We start from the raw sequence: 21,297 nt of genomic DNA, 5'->3' as shown, positions 1-21,297 counted from the left end.
AAGTGACCCAGACGTACAATTGCACCATGTTACACATGCACGATGAAAAACAGCACCAGCGTCCTCCATTAAAAGTTCAGGTGAGGTCAGTCAGGGCTTGGTGGGCCTTTGCGGCATTAAAGTGACAGACAGGGAAGGTGAACTTGGACGTTGTCCCTGCTGGCAAAGAACCAGGGAAGCACTTTGGACTTATTCTCCTCCACAAATGAACCTGCATGAATAATGTTTGTTAATCTGTATAGGAGGATGGACACTTTAAGATGCATTCAATGCCACATGTGCAGTGATATATTAGTAATATAGAAATTTTTATGACAGCAACTGTGAGTTAATTGATTCATTTAATTATTATTTTTCTAGACTTAGACTTAGACTTAGACTCAACTTTATTAATCCCTTGGGATTACTCCTTCAGGGAAATTCTGTGTCCAGTAGCAGTAAAATACAAGATACACAAGAAAAACACAAGAGATCAAGATATACAGAAGATGCCGAAATACACACAGTGCAAGAGATAGCAATGAAATGTAAAAGAGAATGTGTACAGTTATGTCCCTGTTCATGTCCATGTCACCTCCTCTACCGATTCCGCTGAGGTTTTTACATAAAAATGTATACTGAAATTATGCGTCGGTGTACCACGAGCCGCAGGTTGCCCACCCCTGTCATAGTATGGGGAGGGAGGGGGGTTCCTGGGAGGCGTGTCTTTACAGTGTCAGAAGCACGTATAGCGCCACTTAGCTGTGGATGCGGTAACACAAATAGAGTGTGCGCGGAAGAAGCACGGGGGAAGCGCACAGGGACGGAGTTATTTTTCTTCAAATATAATCCCCCCCCCCCTATCCTGCTCAAATGTTGCGGTGTCCCCCACACGCATGAACGGGTCATGATGCAGCGGCCGGTTTGCAAGGTCTCCTGGGAAGTGTAGTCGACTGGCTTTGACAGTCATGTTCGCCGAGGAATAACACGGTGCAGCCCCACGAAGGCACACCACATCTCGCTTTTTCCATGGACAACACGTCCATTATAACACAGGTTGCAAATCCCAAAGAGGAGGAAAGCATTTGCGCGAGTCAAGACAAAGGTAAGAGATCTTGCTTTATTAAGGCACGCTTCCATGTTTTTTTTTTTTTCTTCTCTCCGTTCACCGTGTGTAAAAAATATTGCAGGGTGCAGAGGACACCGAATACTGCAATAACAAATGCTCGGATGCTACACCTCCGTTGTTGACATTAAACGTCTATTTAAATGTACCACTTAATCGAAATATAGTTGATTTAAACGATTTTGACATATTTTCGCGTGTGATTGCACATAGCTGGCTTCCTTTGCAACAGGGGGCGGGTCCTTTCAATCGTTGTTTATGTCGCTTACTGACAAAACATTGCTTGGTTTACCTCGAGTAAAACAAATATGCAAATGTTGCTTAGAAACCGAAATTGTTCTTCCTTTGTGCTTATTCTAGTTTTTATTGTATTATTTTTATTCTTGTGTGTAGCATGCAAAATTATTAGGAGCGTTCATTTGCGCTGTTTATAGTACAGCAGTGGAAAAAAAATGTTTAGTTATTTTTTTTTTTTTTAAACTCATAATATGCTTCCACCCAATTCTTGTGTTTTTCTGAGAGAGGTTGATCTGAAGCTTTGTCCGAGCTGACTTTGGACTCATTCACACTTACTGTATATTCACACTTATGTGCAATTTAGAGTCTTGATGAGATGTCATGTTTTTGGAATGTAGGCGGAAGGTAGACTATTCATAAACATTTAGAGGCAAATTTCACACAAGAAGCTTGCAGCCAACTTTGGATCCGGAATTTGAGAACAGAATTTATGACTACAAGACCAACAACAATGGTCCAGTACAGCTCAATGCAAAAAAAAATCAGTACAAAATACATCATGTCCCCGCTATTAAATGAAGCATGACTGAATAACAAACTTAATCGACCCATTTTGAGGCCCAACCTGCAGTTTGGCGAATTTCGGCGCAGCGGATCATTGAAGGGAAACGTTTTTGGACTGGAGTTCACCATGTGTCAGTGGCAAATCCTCCAGTGAGTTTTTTTTCGGGAGATTTTCAGTTTTCATTTACTTTGTCGCTAATCTGCGCAGATCAGTCTGACTGAGCGCTAAACCAGACGTTTCACGGCTGATGCTTTTTGTTTTGGCCTAAGTGCAAAGCCAGGGTGGATATCTCGGCTTGTGCGATTTTAACACTTTTTTTGTTTCCCTCTCTAGTTACATTAGATCGATCCAATTAGTTTATCGTGTCGTGTATTTTCTTTGTTGCAGTGTCCAAATATTTAAATGATGTCATGAGTTCCGCAATTGACTTTTTTTCTCAGAGCGATTGTGTTGATCAAATAATTGTACACCAAGTATTATCGTTATTGCTAACCAACTATCGCAAGGAGATCGTATGGTGAGTTCTTTTGTCACGATGAGCTTTCAATGGGGGTCTTCTGGGTCCAGGCCACATGTCATACCCCATCCTGTGTGGGAGAAAAGGTCATCGTACAGCAGTCACCCTCCACTGAGCTCCACGTGAATCAATCTCATGACTCAGCGAATTCTCACTTGGCATCATTAAATAAACTTAATACAGAATTTCACCATCTGCATCAACATGACCTTTACCCCCCCCCCCCCCCCCCCCCCCCCCCCTTCTGCCTGTCATTAGTATGTGTGCAAGAAATATTTATTTAAGGGGTAGAGGAAGAACCTATTGAATTTTAGTACTGGTTTGCAGTCCAAGATAAATGTTTGGATGATTAGAAATGTCCTCTTTGGTGATTTAAAAAAATATTCTAATTGATTCAAAATTTATTTATAATAATATAGAGCTTTATGTATTGTAATGCAAAATCCTGTTGTAGAAACAGCATATTATCAGCGTCCCGTCCTCAAACTAAGATAACAATCTAAGATGACATACACATGATTTAAATCACACTCATATTTCACAATAGGCTATTTCCTATCAATCCTTTCAGTTTCATTCTGACTCGAAACGTTGTAGTAAGTCATTAGAGGCGAATTTTATTAGACGTTTGGTCAGGTGGAGATTGTATCTTCATGCATTATGGATGATGTGAATTGAAGCCAGCCTGGGAATGATAATGTGCTTGGTTACCCTCTATAGAATATAACATCCCAAAGTCAAGCCGAGGTTACTTTTGGTGATAGACACAAGCACAGAATGAGATGTGGTGGATATTAAAAGTCTACACACTCCTGTTTGATTGACAGCTGTTTGTGATTTTAATGAGTCTAATATAATCCTTTCAGAATTCATTCTATTCTATCTACTCGATTAGAATAGCTTTTCTTGACATTTTTCGGCTTTCTAGCAGAAGCCTTAAGGTTTTTGCACTAATGTCCCGTTCATCTTTGTGTCATTATTTTTAATCGCAAGCATTTCAAAAGCATTGAGTTTTTATAACCACTATATCACAGACCCCGAGCAGATGTTTAAATCTCTTCCCAACTTTTTCTTTGGCGCCTTGCTCGGAATGATGCAACGGCCTGTAATAAGCGGGCGGACCCTCGCTTCAAAAGGCTTCGTGGAGAAGCTTTTGCCGTGATATCCCCACACGCAGATAGTTCTGAGTGGATGAGCCAATTACTCCAATCTGATTAGCCTTTTAGCTTCTCAAACCTGTCGGCGGATATGTCGATGACATATAATAATCAGGTCGTGAAGAGCATAAGTCTTCATTTTAAGGAATTTGTGACACACAACGAAAGGGAAAATAAATAGTTGATTCGAGAGATTTCAATTTTCAATTTCACTTAGCAACCTGTAATTGGATCATTTGTTATTGTTTGGGTGCCTTTTTATGACTTGGAGATCCAAATAGTCAAGTGTTTTTCATCATGTGTGCTTTCCACCCAGCAGTGGAGCTTCCCCCCCTCCACGAGATGCCAAGTCATCTCTGAGGGCATCTCAAGGCTACAAATGAACCTTCAGCCTTGAAGTGGTTGAGTCTGATGGGAAGCAAGCTGTTATTCATGAAATTCTCCTGACATGTTTTTTTTATGTGTAGGTTACCCCTAAAAATGCCAGGTGTAAATAATGAGGTGTCACGGAATTTCTTCTAGGCCCCACTGAAGGCTAAAAGAAAAATGAGAACGTTAGCGAGGTTAGTATTTAGTATGGAAGGCGGCTGCGTGTCAATCCGAAACCGCCCCCACTAACGTCAATATCCCGATGGAGCGCTCTCCATGACAGCGAGCGGAATAGCGGGCGCCCCTTAGTCCAGATTTATGAGTCTATTCCAGAGAAAAAGATTATCAGTATCTCAGCGTGTTAAAAAAAAACAACAACAACCAAACAAACATTTTTTCCCAGTATCGTACCAACTAGCTGATTGTGAAGAAGCCAATCGTGTGTGTCTTGTAAGCTCCGTGACTGATGAGCTTGTTAAGCGAATGTGCGGGATCGCACTCCGCCGCTGGGGATTGTTTCTATTTATGTCTTTTTACCAGAAATTGAGTTCCACAATGCAATGTTTTTCAGTTGCAGTTTCTTTGACTATGATATACTTAACATACCATCTTTTTTGTCTCGCTGAAATTAGTCCATTCTATTGCATTAACCAGATGCACTTTAAACTTAACTTGTGATTGGTTTATTCTGAGCACACTAAATAAAGCAGAGTTGGTGTTTTTTTTTTTTTATTCTCGATATTGCAGCCTCGCATTATGATTTAATTATTTGTTCAGCCCTACTCTTATATAACTATGGGGTTAAAGTGCACTCACAGACATATTGACAAATAAGAGAACAAAAGATTTCCTTGTTTGATTTCACAAAAGATGGACAGAGATCCAACTGTTTTTATCCAAGCTATAAAATGTTCCCTTTCAGTCTTTAAAACCAATTTATCAATAGTTGTTCTGACTTTTTTTTTCTCAATAAGAACAGTCTTCTATGTATTTTAAATATTAATGGGATTTTGCTTCAAAGGAGACTCTGCCTGAATGAAAAGAAGTATGTATTTTCCTGGAAGTTGTGCAGAAGGAGGGAGGCGGGGGGATCCGAGGTGCTTTCCTTGATCTCTTTTTATGTATTTGCTCTTTGGAGTGTGTCAGATGGGTAAGTTTGACGTTACGAAACACCCCATTTCAAAATATCCTTCTCGGATTTTTGAAGAGATTGTAGTGCGGGATAGTCTCACCTTTCATTTGAAGATGTAACACAATGCTGCACACAAAACATAAGACTATAATTAAATAATAATGATGCATAAATAATTAATCTAGTGTAAAAATAATTTCACCTCACACATCGCACAGCCATCCATCTTGCCATCGGTTAGGAAAACACCAAAGTGGATGTCAGCTCCGTGGGTGGGGAGGAACTTCACAGTCTGGTTGCGTAACTGTAGCGGCACAGTCTCATCGTGCTCATTATTTCTTCGCTGAGCGCTCAGTGTTTTAATCCCCCCCACTACCACCACACACACACACACACACACACACACACACAAGCACACTTGCAGCTGTCAGCCCCCTCTCCTGCCGTCGCAAACCTGCAACAGAAAACACATGAATATATCATACATCTTCCAATATGGCTTTCTAATGTGCACACAACCGAAGGAGCAACACAATGCCCAGTAAATTGGAGCAAAAAGTGTTGCAAAAACTCATTCATTGCATTCTATTGTGTTGTGACTATATTATAGTGTGTTAAAATCCATTACAAATGTGTGTTGTTGTTTTGGAAAGATGGAACAGATTAATTGCATTTCCATTTTTGTCAATGGGGAAGGATGATTTGATACAAGTACTTCTCGGTCTGCTACTTCATGCACTGCTTGAACTGCATCCTCAGCTCATCTGACATCACTTGACTTGACCCAGGTGTGTGTGTTTGCATATTGTGATGATCCACAGATGCTCATCGGTGTAAATACCGCTCATGAAGCCAATCTGGTTATGCAATTAGCATCGGTGGGAGCTCGGGTGTTACAACTCAGCTTGTGTGCGGATGAGTTCGAGATTTTAGCAGGAGATTCATTCAAAAAAATGAATCACTTCACACAGTGCCAGAGATTTTTTTTTTCGTTTTACGACTTCATTGTTTGATTTGTTGTTTGTGACTGCATTTTAACGGCGTGAAAGCAGTTCTCGGCATACTCTGTGCTTATAATAATTTTTTGGGTGACTTTTATTATGACAAATTTCATCACCCCACCGATTTCCCGCTTCCTTAAAAAAAAATGGCACAGAAAAGATATCAATGTCTAAATATAAAATTAAATAAAAGAAAAAAATCAGGGATTCCCCACATTGGTGTATGTCCAGGTCTGAAAATCTAAACTACAGGATTAAAATTATGATCTCTGAAATACTGCCTGAGGCCATGTGGCTTATATACCGACTACTGTTGTGCAGCAAATATAGCATTGGAATCCCGCCGGCTCCGCTTGTATTTTATTTTGGTGTTTGATAAGTGTACCATGCACGCAGCCGTGCCATTTCAAAGCGACCCCGTTTTTCCATTTGAATTATTAAAGTGACGGCTCTCACTATTACGGCCATGCAACTGACCTCTTTACCTGCATGACCGCTCAACCACGAGTGCCAAGCGGAAAAATTGTTTAGATCATTTTGGGGGAATAACTAAAGATTGTAGGGCAAAATATATAGTGAGAGAAAATTTATTGTTATATTGTTGTTTGCAATACATGAGAAATAGAAAGACGTAAAATTCGATCTACTCTATAATTAACTGGATTTACTGTTCCAAACATAAACAAGTCACGTCTTGTGCTTTTTAAAGCGACTGTAAACAAGGCCGTCTGAGCCAGACATAACCCTGGATCATGTTCTCCTCTCCCTCTCGGAAGCCTGGCGTCATTCCAGGCTTTGGGTCACAGGGGTGATTATCTCTTCCTGTCAGGAATGCTGGGAATTTCCTGCTTTTTTTTTTTTTTCCGGTCTTGTCGGAGGTTTACTCCGATCACGTGGCGCCCAGCCCGGGGGCTGCCATTGGCCGCTGTTGAGCTTCCCCCCCACTGTCGTCGACATTAGGTAACAGGGAGCTTGAAAGGAGTATGTGTTGGATCAAGTGTCTTCACTGTATTGTGCACCTGTTCCAAAGAGAAATTGATATTTATGCAGATAATGTTTTTGTCGGAATGTTTTGGTGAGCTCTTTACGGATGATGCTCAGTTATGTTGTTTGTGTGCAAAGGAAAAAAGGAAGGCATGTTTAAATGATGAGAGGGTGGAACTATCCACCCAAAGCCCTTTCTTGGAATCCTCGTTCACCAACTTTTCCTGGCGGGAAATATACAAGTTGCAAAAATGTAGATGGAAGAATAACTTGAGGCCATCTGAGGGGGAAACTGAATTCAAATGTCTTGGCAGGCTAAACTACACCCCTGGAAAGTGGCCAATCACAGCGCAATCTTGGTTGATATGTTTTGGATAGGATTGTGGTTTTCTTTTTAAACAAAAACACAGAAGTGCCCATAGCTGGTATGATGAAAAAAAAATTGATTTAAAAATCAAGTGTGGAATGAGAAATCAGGTGTGTATTGATTTTTCTATCATTTATAATAAATTATAGCTAACTAACATTTAGTCAAATACTTCTTGAATATCTTTTATCTTATACTCTTTTATATTGAATACAGAATAAAATTAACCAATTTTAGAGAGTAATGTTACAAATATGAATAATATTTAGCACACCTATACTTACAATACTTTCAAATTTTGACTGACACTGTGATTGAAGCATCATTAACAGTTTGTTATGTTAATTTTATGCTTCGGTGATTCCGATAACGTGGCCCGCTCTATATTTAGTCTCTTCGTGGGAAGGATCCGAATTGAGCAGTAGACTTCAAAGATGCCGAGAACAAAGACAACGGACTGCCCACGTCCTGTCGGATGTAGTCAGCGCGAGCCGGGGATGGTTGAGGCGTCAATCTGAAGGCGGCTTGAGCATGCATGGCTGGACCGCGTGTGTCACATGGTTTGATGAGCATGTAAATCACGAGGAAGCTTAATTCCATCGTGTGGCTTCTTGGTGCATAAGTAAGTTGAGGAGCTTCATTAAGACAAAAGTAGTCCTTTGGCACCATCATTTGGCATTGTTTTTGCCACGGAACTAATGTGAATCATCATTTAGACAAATGTATTGCTTAGGCGCTGTTTGAGTCATCTTGATGCCAAGGAACAACGTAAAGTGAGGTGCTCTATAGGGTTCAAGTCTGAAGATTGACTTGGCCACTCTTTTGTGTGTCCTATTTGCCTAGTCTTGATCCCAGCTCTCGTTCTCATGTGGCATTTCCGTTTAATGGATGGATGTTCTTTTTCACGCCTCACCTCTATCACCCCCGCCCCTATTACTCTTCCAGTGTCCCAGTCCAACAGCAGCCTCAAGAAACACCGCAGTCGGAGCATTTTCAGCCCCTTCTTCTGCTGCTTTCGCAACTACAATGACTACCAGGTGGAACCGCCGGCCGTCAACAACAAGACTCATGCCCTGCCGCCGCCTCCCGAGGAGAACGGCGCTCCTCCCAAGGTGAGAACCATTTGTCTCTCTACATGCTCTACGCTTACTGTTGCCAGGAGCTTGTTGATGTTTTTTTTTTCTTTTTCAAGTCTTGCCGCCGCAAATGTTTCCAGCTGCTTCAAACTCGCTGAACCTAGAAGTTGTTTACTATCCTCGGCGAGCAGGAACAAGCTGGCCATGTAGCGTTCGGCGCTGTCCAAATACAGAGTACTTGATTTTCCCCACTTCATTCAATCGACTAGATTTGACTTTGATTGTTCCACAATATCTTTTTTTTTTTTAAATTTGTAACAAATTAGGCCCTCCTTGCTCGACCCCCTCCTTGACTCACATTTTGTCCAGTGTAGCGTGGACGTGTGAAGTTGCAGGCTGTTGGGGAAAGCGCAAAAAGCCCCCTAAAAAGCTCCAAACGCAATGAAAAATAACCCGGCCATCCCTCCTCGTGTTTACACGAAACATGTCTCGCGTCTAGGCGAGGAATGCGCGGGCCTCCAACCTTGCTGAGTTTCTGCCCCTCCCGCATGTTTGTCGGAGTCCAGTCCAGCTTTATTTGTCATTTGCAGGAGCTCTGGCTCTTTTTTATTGACAAGCACCCCGCTCTCTCTCTCGCTCCCTTTCTGTGCATTTGTTGATTACAATATTGATGTTCTTGCAGCGTTTTGTTTTCTTTGCTCACTGCTCTCCTCTCCTTCCTCCCCTGTGTTTACTTCCTCCAGTGTGACCAGGTGCAGGCTGACCACATCCCCAGTGTATGTACTATCCTATTATTATTATTATTATTATATTATATTTTATTTTATTTTATTTTATTTTATTATTATTGTTGTGCTATCCCATCTTGCTTCAAGCTGCATGTTCACACCCATCCATTCTTTGACTAGTTGCCATTAAACTTGATAGATAGGCGTGGTATGAGGAAATAATAGAATAGAATGAGCCCTTATTCATCTCGCAATAGGGAAATTCCAATTTTACAGCAGTGGGTAGAAGCAGCTTGCAATAATAAAATATCAACAACAGAGAATTGTCAAACGGACTAATCCATTGTTCAACACGACGGTTTGGCCTTCATGGATAATTATAGTTTTGATATGATAATATATATTGATTTTCCCTTGAGCCCAACTCCTGGCTGGTTTCGCCTTGCAATAACAAATGGATTGTCTTTGAACACTTGATTAAATGAAATCATCTATCTCTGACAGTATAATCAATTGCAACTACGCTGTATTAAAAAGACCCGTGGAATTTGATAATGAAGCTTTAACATTTAACGAATGGAATTCGATGTCATTGTGAAACTGCAAGTGATTCTCTCAGGAAAAAAAAAAATACATCAGAGATTCATAAATTGCAGAATGTGCATGCGCTGGCGCGTGCACGCATGCCCCCTGTGGCTGTACCATCTGTCGCTTCACGCTTGTCTGTCAGTCTGCGACCTTTTTGGCAACAAACCCGAGTGCTCCTCCTTTTTCTTTTTTTCCCCTTCTTTTCCGCGCGGTCCCCGAAGGCATCACAGTGAAAGAGTCAATATGAGGTCACTTGAAGTAGACGCTGTAAAGTAGAATCACAACAAGCACGAGAAGCTATGTAGTGGTTTGATTCTGTAAAATGCTCGAGTATATATATTTGGATATTCGATAAATATATGGCGTTCATACAATATTTGGTCGGAAAACATGATGTCACTAGAGGCTAGAGTTGATCCATGTTTCAATTAATTTGTTCTTAATTTGAAAAGAAAAATATTCTGTTCTCACCACTAACATCCAACATGAAACGCTTAGTGGCAGAAAAACGATCTCAACACGAATCCGACGGTTTTTGACTGTGTGGTCTTTTAACTTTAAATAATTTGATTTATTAATCATTGATCAAGTTATTTTCTATTTGAGTTTGAATTAACTTCTCTGTGTGGTTCGTCGGCATGTAAGCATCATTTCCTCTGATGAAACTGTGTGAATAATTCATTAAAAAGTGTGTGTGTGTGTGTGTGTGTGTTGCCTCGGCAGCCCCCAGCCAAGTTCCTCTTGCCCGAGGTCAGTATAGCAGACTATGGCAGGAACTGCGTGGTGATCGACCTGGACGAGACGCTCGTTCACAGCTCCTTCAAGGTACGAACGGCGCCGTAGAACTACTTTTAACCGATTCCTTTTTCAATGTTTTTTTTTTTAAATAATTGTTGTTTCAAAGGGCAAATACATGAGACTCGTTTTTATAATTTGATGCGTATGCTCCGCTGCGCAACGTCTCAATGGCGGACGACAAAGAAATATGTCCGCACAGTGCATCGAGTCCATTCATTACTCAGAGTCACATGCGAGCAGCACGAGGTCACACACATGGGAACGTCCGGCAGGCTGTTTTGCTCTACGGATATGTCCAAAATCATCCAAACAAAACGAAACCAAACAATGATTCACGCTGCAGCTTCTTGTTTATACAACCGTGCCTGCGCTTCATAAATCAACAGGAAATGCTTTCAGGCGGTGTTATAAATCAAAGTGAAACTTTCTGTAGATCGACGTCTCGTTGGGAAGGTTCGTAGGTTGGAGCCATTTGACGGCATGCAAATGAGAATGCTGGACAAAAGCCACGTGTGTGGAACGGCGGACAGAAATAGACATGTTACATAATGCATATAGAGAGTTATATAGTACTTGGTGTTATGTATTAAGAGTGCAGCTGCGTACAATACTGGATGTGCTTCAAATTTTATGTGAGTGATGATATAAATTAGATTATGAATAAATTATGACGGCATGCAGTTATATACATTTATGTAAATAGTTTTTAATTAATTATTTTGATTTATTTTTATTTATTGCGTCAATGATTTTATCTTTATTTTTGCCATTATTATTAATATTAATCGTTGTTTGTTGTTTTTTTTTTTTGTTACAGTTCATTTTTAGTTTTGACAATTTTCTTCCCCTTCTTTTTATCTTCTACCTACGTTCCCGCGCTGCGTCTCCTCCACTTCTGCAGCAGAGTCTCTCTGGTGTTTTTCACCTCTGTGTGCCCCCGACACTCATTATGTGATTGATTGGATAACGCTGCGTCTTCTTGTGTTTGCCTCGCAGCCTATTAGCAATGCAGACTTCATCGTTCCGGTGGAGATTGATGGAACTGTTCATCAGGTATGCGCTCACATGCACCACAAATACGAGTTGGGGCAAACATTTTGGTTTTCTTTGCATTAATACACAAGGTAGAAGTCCACATATGGAGAAAAGACAGCAGAGTCATATATTCAAAGTGCTATCTATTTTTAATTATCATACCTTTTCTGTATTTTTGGGCATTCACATAATTATTTCCAATTTATTATAATTGTAGTACTTTATTTAAGTGTTTTGTTAGTAATTAATTTTTATATTTGAACTTATTTTATTTGGTACTTATTTTTGTACTTGTATTCAACTTATATTTTACATAATTTTATACTATTTGTAGCATTTATTATGTATGTATTTATTTATTATTTATATATTTACTTATTTTTATTGTCATGAACAATTGTGATGGAGCAGCCATTGACATGTAGCTGCGACCTGGTTCAAGTAATCCAGGATAGGCTTTTTGCGTCAAACTCGGCCTCTTCTTGATTACTTGCACTCGGGAGCAGCGGCTATTCCCCGGACACCTGCGGAGGACCAGGGCAGCGGAGATATGGAATATTATGAAAGCTGTCGATGTTCTCATTTCTGGTGTAAACTAATATTGCGTTTCAGGTGTATGTGCTGAAAAGGCCTCACGTGGACGAGTTCCTGCAAAGGATGGGGGAGCTGTTTGAATGTGTCCTTTTCACCGCCAGTTTAGCTAAGGTCAATACAACAAGTCCTTGAAATAGCCTCACTAAAGAACACAAAAGCGGCTATAAAAATGTTACATTTTCATATTTATAAATTATATTTATGTTATACACAAATACAATTATATACAAATTTCCATTCCCTGAGATGGAGTCAATGCTGAGATTTCTTTTTATATACATGCTATTTATTCAATATAAGATGTAAACTAATACTACATGCATTGAATGGGGAGAAATACCCCCACCTGGTGGACAAATGTGTTCAACAGTCAGTCGTCCAGTTTGAAATCCCAACAGTAAGCGGGTGTGATTATTTCATATTGTGACTAATTGCTTGAAAAGGGCCCATAATGTCATCTGGTCTGACTCTGCCATGTCACGCTTTGCAGTACGCGGACCCCGTGGCAGACCTCCTGGACCGCTGGGGAGTGTTCCGTGCTCGTCTCTTCAGGGAATCCTGTGTGTTCCACAGAGGAAACTACGTCAAAGACCTCAGCCGGCTGGGCCGAGAGCTCGGCAAAGTCATCATTGTCGACAACTCGCCTGCCTCCTACATCTTCCACCCTGAGAACGCCGTGAGTAACAACAGTGCATCAAGATTTGCCTCAGTCAATTAACTTCAGGGTCGTTATTTTTTCGGGGTGGTCCCCTCAGGTGCCGGTGCAGTCGTGGTTCGACGACATGGCCGACAGGGAACTCTTGGAGCTGCTGCCCATCTTCGAAGGCCTCAGCAAGGAGGACGACGTTTACAGCCTCTTACAGAGCCTGAGGGAGAGGTAGCAGGGTGCCCCCCCCCCCACACCCCCTCAAGAGACTTGATGTACATACTCCATGTTTATAAGAAGAAGACATACTTAAAACAAGTACTTTTTCTATCAAAGTCATATTTTAGTTACCAAAAAAAAAACAATGTTTCGTTCCAGAGTGGGTGATGTTTTTTTTGTTTTTTTTTTTCTCTCTCCTGCAAGATGTTACTTTGTTTTCTCTTTCAGAATGAAGTGCCTTCATTACTGTGCTGGTTTCCTCATGTTGGGTAGGGGGTGCACTTTGTTACTCCAATAACCCCTCTCCCAGTCCCGCTCCCCAAAAAAAAAAAAAGAAAAAAAAAAGCCCAACAGCTAAGCTAAGCGTTAATCTGAATTATTGCCACACTATTTAACAAGAAAATGTGATTTTGTTGGATGAAATTAATGACGCATTACTCTTTTGAGTCACTCTGTTCCTCGCAGATGATGAACACTGATTCAGTGTTGAGAAAAAATATATTAATTAGCCTAGATGATGTGAAGTTCTATTTGTTGGGGGATTCAGCAAAGGAATCGGGTGCGTATTAATATAATAGGAAAAAAATGAAAATGGTACTGTACAACATGATTAAAGCTGCAAGTTTGCACACACTCACTTTGTGTCCTCGTGTGTTGCTGCGGAAGACTTTTAAAAACTAATCATGCCACTTCACTCATATAATTTGATTTCTGCCAAATTTACAGTATACATTTTACATAATTCTGACTTTATTACCGCAATATTTTGTATTCCATTAGCCGACTGGTAATTTGCAGCTAGAAAAAAAAACTCAGAACTTGAACACCGCAATGTTGGAATTTGAGGAATCCAAACAAGTTTGTTTCAGGTGATGTCACGATGAAGATTTGAATGAGCTGCAGGTTGGTTGAATAAAAAGCGATGTCTAGTGGTTAATGTGCAACTCAAAGGAGCTTAGGCTCCTCATGTGATATGCAAGGTGAACTTTTAGCTTTGGCTCTGGTGAGCCGATTGTTTTTTTTGTGAGTCCGCAAGTATTTTTGTACAGGCTTTTCTTTTGTGCCTCAGACATGAAGTGGTTATGACGATGATGACGAGGACGGCATCCAGCAAGGACAAACCGACTACGAAGGTATGTAAGACTTTTTTTCATTGTTGAAGAATTTGAGACACGCACAAAACAAACAGCCGTTGATGTCATGTGACTTGGTAGAGTTGAAAAATCTCATTTGAAAAGTGAACTGGTGTTTTGAATTTGTTGCTGTTACTTTACTGATCACTCCAAGTTCAATTTGACACCTGGCAAAGAGCTCTTAAAATCTGATTTTATTTTTATTTTAGTTTTTTTAGTGTTGTCTCGAATAAAAGTGCTTACCAAAAATATTAGAGCTTAAAAGCTGAAAAGTTTTTTTAATATAATTTCATACAAAATACAATTTTATCAGATTATTTGAATAATTAATTCTAAAAATATTCAATAGTGACACCCCAAATGTATTTACTTTTACTAAATGTCTCCCCTTTATAGTCTCTCCTGAAAATGTTGACTTATTTATTATTTTTAGACTATTTTCTTTTGTAAAGCTCACATTTGCAGCACCTTACCGTGCAAGAATGACAGCCCAGGAAATTGCAGGTGTGTTCACAGAGTGGGCGTGGAAGTAAATACACCCAACCTACGCACACATGCGCACGCACACACAGTCACACACACATACACACTTATTGGCTCGCACACAGCACTGGAGGTTCACCCACTGATTGTTTTTTCCAACCTGCACTGCTCCCAAGACGAGGTAGGTTATGCAAACAATATACAGTATGTTTTTTTTTGTTTTTTTTAAACCTCATAATATTTAATTTATATTGTGATTACATTTCTGTTGATTTATGATTCTATCTGCAAAGATGGAAAGGTTTGTGTGGGTTAATTGAAACGGAACCAGTCCTTCTTGTTGCACGATTATGGATTTCTTTTTTGTGTTTTTGAGATGAGATCACTTTATACTCCCAGCTGCTCTTCTTTTGTATGCGCTAACAGTCAAGGTAAACAGCACTTAATGAACGGCTGTGCTACGTTGTTTACAATACTATTATGGACTTATTATATTCCGCAGGGAACGTCAAGTGGAGAGCTGTATACAGTACGTGCAGTATGTACTTTATACTTTGAACAGGAAGTGAAGCAAATACATTGGAAAATATATAATATTAATATTGTAAATGCATGATTACTATTTTTTTATTCCTTATTAAATATTAGGCGTAATTTATTAAACATAGACAAATTTGTAGATATACTACATACGTATACATTACTTTTTTTATTGTAGGAAATAATAAAATACATGTATATAATTAGTGTACGTTGAAATGAAGTCCTATAATCAATCGTTCATATCAAACCGGCGTTTCCTAGGAAGGGTGTGTCTGCTACTTATCAAGTTCAAAGTGTATGTGTGTGAACCATATTATAGATATGAGGACTATAAAAAGTCTACACACCCTTTAACAGGCCAGATTTGACACCAAGCGATATCTATTCAAAACTTCTGCCATTAATGTGAGCTGTAACCTTTAAGGGGGTGTGCGCACTTTTGCAATGACATCTCGGTTTATTTTTAGTTTCAAATTATATGTTCATTTTAATACTGGGGGGGAAAATGGAAAAGTACATACTGGTATAGCAATAATGCTGTCAGCTTTGCTTCTTATCATTTAATTTTACTCGACGCCATTACTATTTTTTTTCGTCTTTATGATAAGATAAGACAATGGTACACTATGAACCTAATGAATCCATGTTTGACCCCACCTCATCTCACCCCTACTTTCATGATGCATTAAGGCGCTGGCTATTTTCTTGTTGCCGTATTTGCATTCCAACTTTGCATTGAGCTAGTTTGCTTATCGACATTCGCATCGCAAGCGAGCCGAGCGGTCATCGGTGAGAATCACGAGGGCATATGTCTGCCAGGATGCTATCGCTAGTTTTCATCACCGCCATCTGTCCACGCCAGGCCATAATGACAATGTTGATGTTTCAAGCAAAGTAAATATGACCAATTTGTACTTGAACGCACCATATTTAAACTCTTCTGTTTTGCTCACATGGGAACGTTTGGGATCTTGCATAAATCGAACATATTGTATATTAAATGATGTGAAATAGTCGTTCCTGTGTGTGTGCTTCAGTCCACAGTACACGTTAAGATGAATGATGCCAATAAAGATGCGTTTAAGAGTGTCCACAAAAAAGCAGGCCTGCAGATATGGACCATTAACGTGAGTCATCCAATAAAGCAAACATCAGCCTTTGTTTTTTTTTTTGTGGACTCTACGATGGTCCACTTTATTCTTCTTTATCAATGTCCAACAGAAGCTGCAGATGGTGCCGGTGTCGGCCCAAAGCTTCGGCAACTTTTTCGAGGGCGATTGTTACATTGTTTTGCATGTGAGTACTCTTGAATTGCCACACCTTATTTCTGTACGTCTCCCTCATAAACAAACAAAAATCTATAATCCCAAAGAATACAGCAGGAGAAAATGTCAATACACCTTGGTGACATTTCAATCTCAGCACACCAAAGCTCACAATTTATGAATCAGTGTTTGGTCCCACAGATGAGTCAGAACTTGGGCTCGGCCGACATTCACTATTGGATCGGGAACACCTCGTCGCAGGATGAGCAGGGAGCGGCGGCTGTCTTCGTCACCCAACTGGATGAGCACTTGGGGGGTGCGCCGGTGCAGCACAGGGAGGTGCAGGGTCACGAGTCACCACGTTTCAGGGGCTACTTCAAAAACGGCATTATGTGAGTACTGCAATGTAAGCCACAAGGTCATGCTAGCATTTGAACGGCGTGCGTATTTGAAATATATTTATGACCAAAGTATAAGCGGCACAATGCTGCATGTGTGTTTAGTTTTATGGCACTTGAACTTTGCTTGATACTCTCTCTTCCCTCACAGATACAAAAAAGGGGGCGTGGCCTCCGGTTTTGACCACGTGGATACCAACGCCTACAATGTCCTGCGTTTGCTGCATGTCAAAGGGCGGAAGCACATCTCAGCCACCGAGGTTATCAAAGTTCAATATCAGTATCGAGTTTAGTTTTATACAAAAAGCAAAGTACTTTTAATATTAGTGTTTTATAGAAATGTATAATATGAGTGTGCGCATGGGTGCAGGTGGATGCGGCGTGGAGCAGCTTTAACACGGGGGATATCTTTCTTCTGGACATGGGCAATCTCATAGTGCAGTGGAATGGAGAAAAGAGTAACAGGGGGGAGAAGCTCAAGGTAAACTAATTCTAGTGAATATTAAAAAAAAATTAAATTTAATATGGATTAAAAAATATATATTTTTTGAAAGGCTGTGATAGAATATTTTTTGCAATTAATTGTCCAGAATATTTTGCTTTGTCCATTTTAGACTAACATGGTTTTATTTTTGCCTCCTAGGCCACCTTGCTGGCTCAGGATATCCGGGACCGGGAACGAGGCGGCCGGGCTGCGATCGGCGTGGTGGAGGGCGGAGATGAGCGCGACTCGCCCGAGCTGATGAAGAACATGACGGCTGCTTTGGGTCCGAGGACCGGTGCACTCAAGGCTGCCATCCCTGATGACGACTCACGCCGGCCAGTCAACGCCAACGTCAGGCTGTACCAGTAAGAACATGCTCCTCATACAAACTATTAATCAGAGGTGGCCAAAGTATTCACAAATTGTGAATCAATTTGTGTGTGTGTGTCTCCTCAGTGTTTACGACGTCAGTGGGAATCTGGTGGTTCAAGAAGTGGCCACGCAGCCTCTCACTCAAAACCTCCTGAAGTCTTCTGTAAATACTCCTCGTGCAGCATCGATGAATCTCCAAGTCTGATTGCTGATGTTTTTATTGGCTTCTATCTCTCTGTCAGGACTGCTACATATTGGACAATGCGGGCTCCAGTGTGATGGTGTGGAAAGGAAAACACGCCTCCAAAGAGGAGAGGCGTGGTGCTATGAACCGGGCGGTGGTGAGTCAAATGTCCATCCAAATATTAATCTTTAAAAAAAAAAAATCATAAAGCATTTATTCCATTCTGGGTACATCAGGGTTATATCAAGGCCAAGAACTACCCAGCAAGCACCAGTGTGGAGGTCATGTCCGAGGGCGGCGAGTCGGCCATGTTCAAGCACCTCTTCAAGGAGTGGAGGGACAAGAATCAAACTCAAGGCTTGGGCACCACGCACAATGTGGGCAAGATAGGTAAATTTCTAAAAGAGTAGAATTAAAAGTAAAAAAATAATCCTCTTGATTTCGATGAACACTTATGCCTACTACACTACTAAATTTTAGTGTTGGTAATAATACAGTAAGCCAAGTTTGTTTTTTAGGTTATACTTTTACGGAAGAGATGCTTACCCTATTCAATGTCTCCCCCAGCAAAGGTTGACCAGGTGAAGTTTGACGTGATGGAGCTCCACGCACGTCCCGAGGTGGCAGCAAAGGAGCGCATGGTGGACGACGGCTCTGGAGATGTCAAGGTGGAATTCGAAATTGAATTCAATGCAGTGTTACTATAACTAATAAAGTAACATAAAGTTATTTTTAAAATCAATTGATAATCGTTCATTTGTTTGTCAGGTGTGGCGCATTGAAGATTTGGAACTGGCCGAAGTCAATCCGAGGACATATGGACAGTTTTACGGCGGAGACTGCTACCTGGTGCTATACACGTATCGCATATCAAACCGGGAGCAGCACATTCTCTACATGTGGCAGGTTTGTTTTTTGTTTTTTTAAACACATTCTTTCCTTTGTTGGTTTTGATAAAGTTCTTTCTGACCCCCCAGGGGCGGTACGCCACCAAAGACGAGGTGACGGCTTGTGCCTATCAGGCCGTGCTAGTGGATCAGAAGTACAACGGAGCCCCCGTGCAGGTTCGGGTGGTCATGGGAAAGGAGCCCCGCCATTTCCTGGCCATTTTCAAAGGCAGACTTATCATCTTTGAGGTGGGCCTTATTGCTATGGAACTAGTGTTTTTTTTTTTTTTTTTCAGGTATCTATAAATTATTTTACATACAGATATGTTTTTTTTTGCTGTTCATCTTCCAGACCGTTTAATTATTTTCAATAAATAAAGAAAAAAAATATTTAAAAAAATAAAAAATAGCTTTACTAAAGATTTTAAATTGTTAATGGATTATAATCCATAATAATAATTATTATTATTATTCCAAAAATGCATATAAATAGAGACCTCACTATCCATCTGCAGTTGAGTAAATAAATGCTGTTGTGTGCTGGAAATAAATAAACGCTGTTATGTAGGGTGGTACCGGTCGACCCGGCGTGGTCAACCCTGTGAGCGAAGCCAGGCTCTTCCAGGTTCGGGGGACTAACGAGCTGAACACCAAGGCTACTGAAGTTCTAGCCAGGGCGTCATCCCTCAACACCAATGACGTTTTCCTGCTCAAGAGTGACCACTCGTGCTACTTGTGGTACGGGAAGGTCAGTTAGTGTGACAGCCATTTGGTTATTCTCATTCACAGGAAAGGATTTGAATTTATACTTGGCTCTTTCTGTTTCCAGGGTTGCAGCGGGGATGAGAGGCTGATGGCGAGAGCCATTTCTGACGTGGTCTCCAAACAGGACAAACAGGTGGTGATGGAGGGTCAGGAGCCGGCTGAATTCTGGGTAGCCCTTGGAGGGAAGGCACCCTACGCCAGTGACAAGAGGTAAGCGCAGATTTTGCATTTTATTTTTTCAGTCATACATATGTATTTTTTTTTCTTCAGTCTCCAGAGGGAGGAGCCTCTTCACAGCCCTCGCCTGTTTGAGTGCTCAAATCAGACGGGTCAGTTTCGGATGACCGAGGTGGACGACTTTGCACAATGCGACCTGGACCAGGAGGATGTCATGCTGCTGGACACCTGGGAAGAGGTAACTCGCCATTTTTATTTTCTGTGTCAGCCAGTCATATTCAAAACGTCCCTTTGTGCTCGTCCAGCAATCTCTTTGGCTTTTATGGATGATTTGAAAAATATGAATCTCCTCAGATTTTCTTGTGGGTGGGGAAATCCGCTAATGAGTACGAGACCAAGGAGACATGGAACTCTGCCCATGAGTACTTACGCACCCACCCGGCGGGCCGTGACAAGGACACGCCTGTGGTCTGTGTCAAACAGGGCTTTGAGCCCCCCACATTCACCGGCTGGTTTAATGCATGGGACCCCCATAAGTGGAGCGTGAGTCAAGAACATCATGGAGTCAATCATCTTTTGGTACTTTTGCGTTGACCTATTTTCTCTTTCTTCACTTTTGTCAACAGGTGGGGAAGTCCTATGAGGAGATCAAGAAAGAGCTGAATAGCAACTCATCGCTGTTAGAGCTCAATCATGTAAGTGGCAGAAATGTGTTACTTGAGATAAAAATAAAAAATTAAGTGCTCCATTAACTCTATTTGCTTTCCTCATACCCCGCAGGATCTAAACAACACCACTTTAAATTCAGGCGGAGGCAATTACCGGGCGCCCGGAGGCCCCATGAGTCCTCCGATCTACAAAAGCCATTTTGGGGATTCATCCCCCGTAATCACCAGCCCGACTTCATCCCGCCCATTCCCTACAACCCCCGGGAAGCAAGTGGACCCCGAGCTCCTCATCAACAAGTCCGCCTCGGAGCTCCCTCCGGGCGTGGATCCCTGCTACAAAGAGGTCAGAGGTCAAATATTGGTTGCACACTAGATGGCAGTGCAAGTGGTCTCTAATTTAATGTTCTCGAATCCAGAACTTCCTGTCTGACGCCGATTTTGAGCAACTGCTCGGCATGGGCCGCTCAGAATTCCAGCGCTTGGCGGAGTGGCGGCAGAAGGAGCTGAAAAAGAAGGCGGGGCTTTTTTAACGCAGCCAAACGTGTTTCTCTGACGCTGAAAACGACCTTTATTAGGAGTTTTTATCATTTTACACAAGGCAAAGTTGGGTCCGCTCAGTCATATTTAATTTCTTTTATTTTATTTAAAATTGCTTAATCAAAATATATTTACAGTAAACCTCCCACTATTTTAAAAATCATCAATACTTGACTGAATTTATAAACTTTATCATTAAACTATTTTGCATTTCATTTTTTCCATCCCACATTCACATTTTTGTTTTTAGAGGCTTTCGTTCATGCAAAACGACAACATCTTG

General features: G+C 41.0%; 2 protein-coding genes and 1 long non-coding RNA gene across 6 annotated transcripts; 2 read left to right on the top strand and 1 right to left on the bottom strand.

Moving 5' to 3' along the window:
* The first annotated feature begins 748 nt into the window (after window positions 1-748).
* Window positions 749-13,755, top strand: ctdspla (CTD (carboxy-terminal domain, RNA polymerase II, polypeptide A) small phosphatase-like a). Of its 2 annotated transcripts, XM_049749496.1 has the most exons (8): window positions 750-1,084; window positions 8,380-8,546; window positions 9,254-9,286; window positions 10,550-10,651; window positions 11,621-11,677; window positions 12,272-12,364; window positions 12,744-12,929; window positions 13,009-13,755. In XM_049749496.1, exons 1-8 carry the CDS (start codon window positions 1,009-1,011, stop codon window positions 13,132-13,134), a joined length of 840 nt encoding a protein of 279 aa, XP_049605453.1. In that variant the 5' UTR covers window positions 750-1,008; the 3' UTR covers window positions 13,135-13,755. The 2 variants fall into 2 exon arrangements, with proteins under 2 accessions (XP_049605454.1, XP_049605453.1); XM_049749497.1 differs by lacking the exon at window positions 9,254-9,286 and having other exon boundaries at window positions 749-1,084.
* On the bottom strand, window positions 1,145-5,689 carry LOC125986085 (uncharacterized). The gene is made up of 3 exons (XR_007487540.2): window positions 5,285-5,689; window positions 5,183-5,208; window positions 1,145-2,494 (listed from the first exon to the last, which is right to left on the bottom strand). It is a non-coding gene; the product is annotated as an uncharacterized lncRNA (long non-coding RNA).
* Window positions 13,756-13,916: 161 nt separating the features above from the next.
* On the top strand, window positions 13,917-21,229 carry vill (villin-like). Of its 3 annotated transcripts, none has more exons than XM_049749486.1 (20): window positions 13,917-14,251; window positions 16,315-16,404; window positions 16,499-16,573; window positions 16,744-16,934; window positions 17,092-17,200; window positions 17,311-17,421; window positions 17,584-17,789; window positions 17,881-17,959; window positions 18,039-18,137; window positions 18,217-18,370; window positions 18,548-18,648; window positions 18,749-18,886; window positions 18,958-19,116; window positions 19,436-19,615; window positions 19,697-19,842; window positions 19,903-20,047; window positions 20,164-20,352; window positions 20,436-20,504; window positions 20,590-20,820; window positions 20,894-21,229. In XM_049749486.1, the coding sequence occupies exons 1-20, from the start codon at window positions 14,201-14,203 to the stop codon at window positions 21,005-21,007; spliced, it is 2,637 nt and encodes an 878-aa protein (XP_049605443.1). In that variant the 5' UTR covers window positions 13,917-14,200; the 3' UTR covers window positions 21,008-21,229. The 3 variants fall into 3 exon arrangements, with proteins under 3 accessions (XP_049605443.1, XP_049605445.1, XP_049605442.1); XM_049749488.2 differs by lacking the exon at window positions 13,917-14,251 and adding an exon at window positions 14,645-14,915; XM_049749485.2 differs by lacking the exon at window positions 13,917-14,251 and adding an exon at window positions 14,965-15,263.
* Window positions 21,230-21,297: the final 68 nt, after the last annotated feature.

Source organism: Syngnathus scovelli, chromosome 18, assembly GCF_024217435.2.
Source record: "Syngnathus scovelli strain Florida chromosome 18, RoL_Ssco_1.2, whole genome shotgun sequence".
Taxonomy (NCBI): domain Eukaryota; kingdom Metazoa; phylum Chordata; class Actinopteri; order Syngnathiformes; family Syngnathidae; genus Syngnathus; species Syngnathus scovelli.
This window is presented reverse-complemented; position numbering and strand designations above follow the sequence as displayed.

Excerpts from the sequence above, each read along its gene's own strand:
- ctdspla (XM_049749496.1), top strand. The coding sequence starts at position 1,009 with ATGGACAACACGTCCATTATAACACAGGTTGCAAATCCCAAAGAGGAG. Across the intron at positions 1,085-8,379 it reads TTGCGCGAGTCAAGACAAAG|TGTCCCAGTCCAACAGCAGC; the intron begins GTAAGAGATCTT and ends TTACTCTTCCAG. Across the intron at positions 10,652-11,620 it reads TCGTTCACAGCTCCTTCAAG|CCTATTAGCAATGCAGACTT; the intron begins GTACGAACGGCG and ends TTTGCCTCGCAG.
- vill (XM_049749485.2), top strand. The coding sequence starts at position 15,111 with ATGAGATCACTTTATACTCCCAGCTGCTCTTCTTTTGTATGCGCTAAC. Across the intron at positions 17,422-17,583 it reads ACAGGGGGGAGAAGCTCAAG|GCCACCTTGCTGGCTCAGGA; the intron begins GTAAACTAATTC and ends TTTGCCTCCTAG. Across the intron at positions 18,649-18,748 it reads ACGGCTCTGGAGATGTCAAG|GTGTGGCGCATTGAAGATTT; the intron begins GTGGAATTCGAA and ends TTTGTTTGTCAG.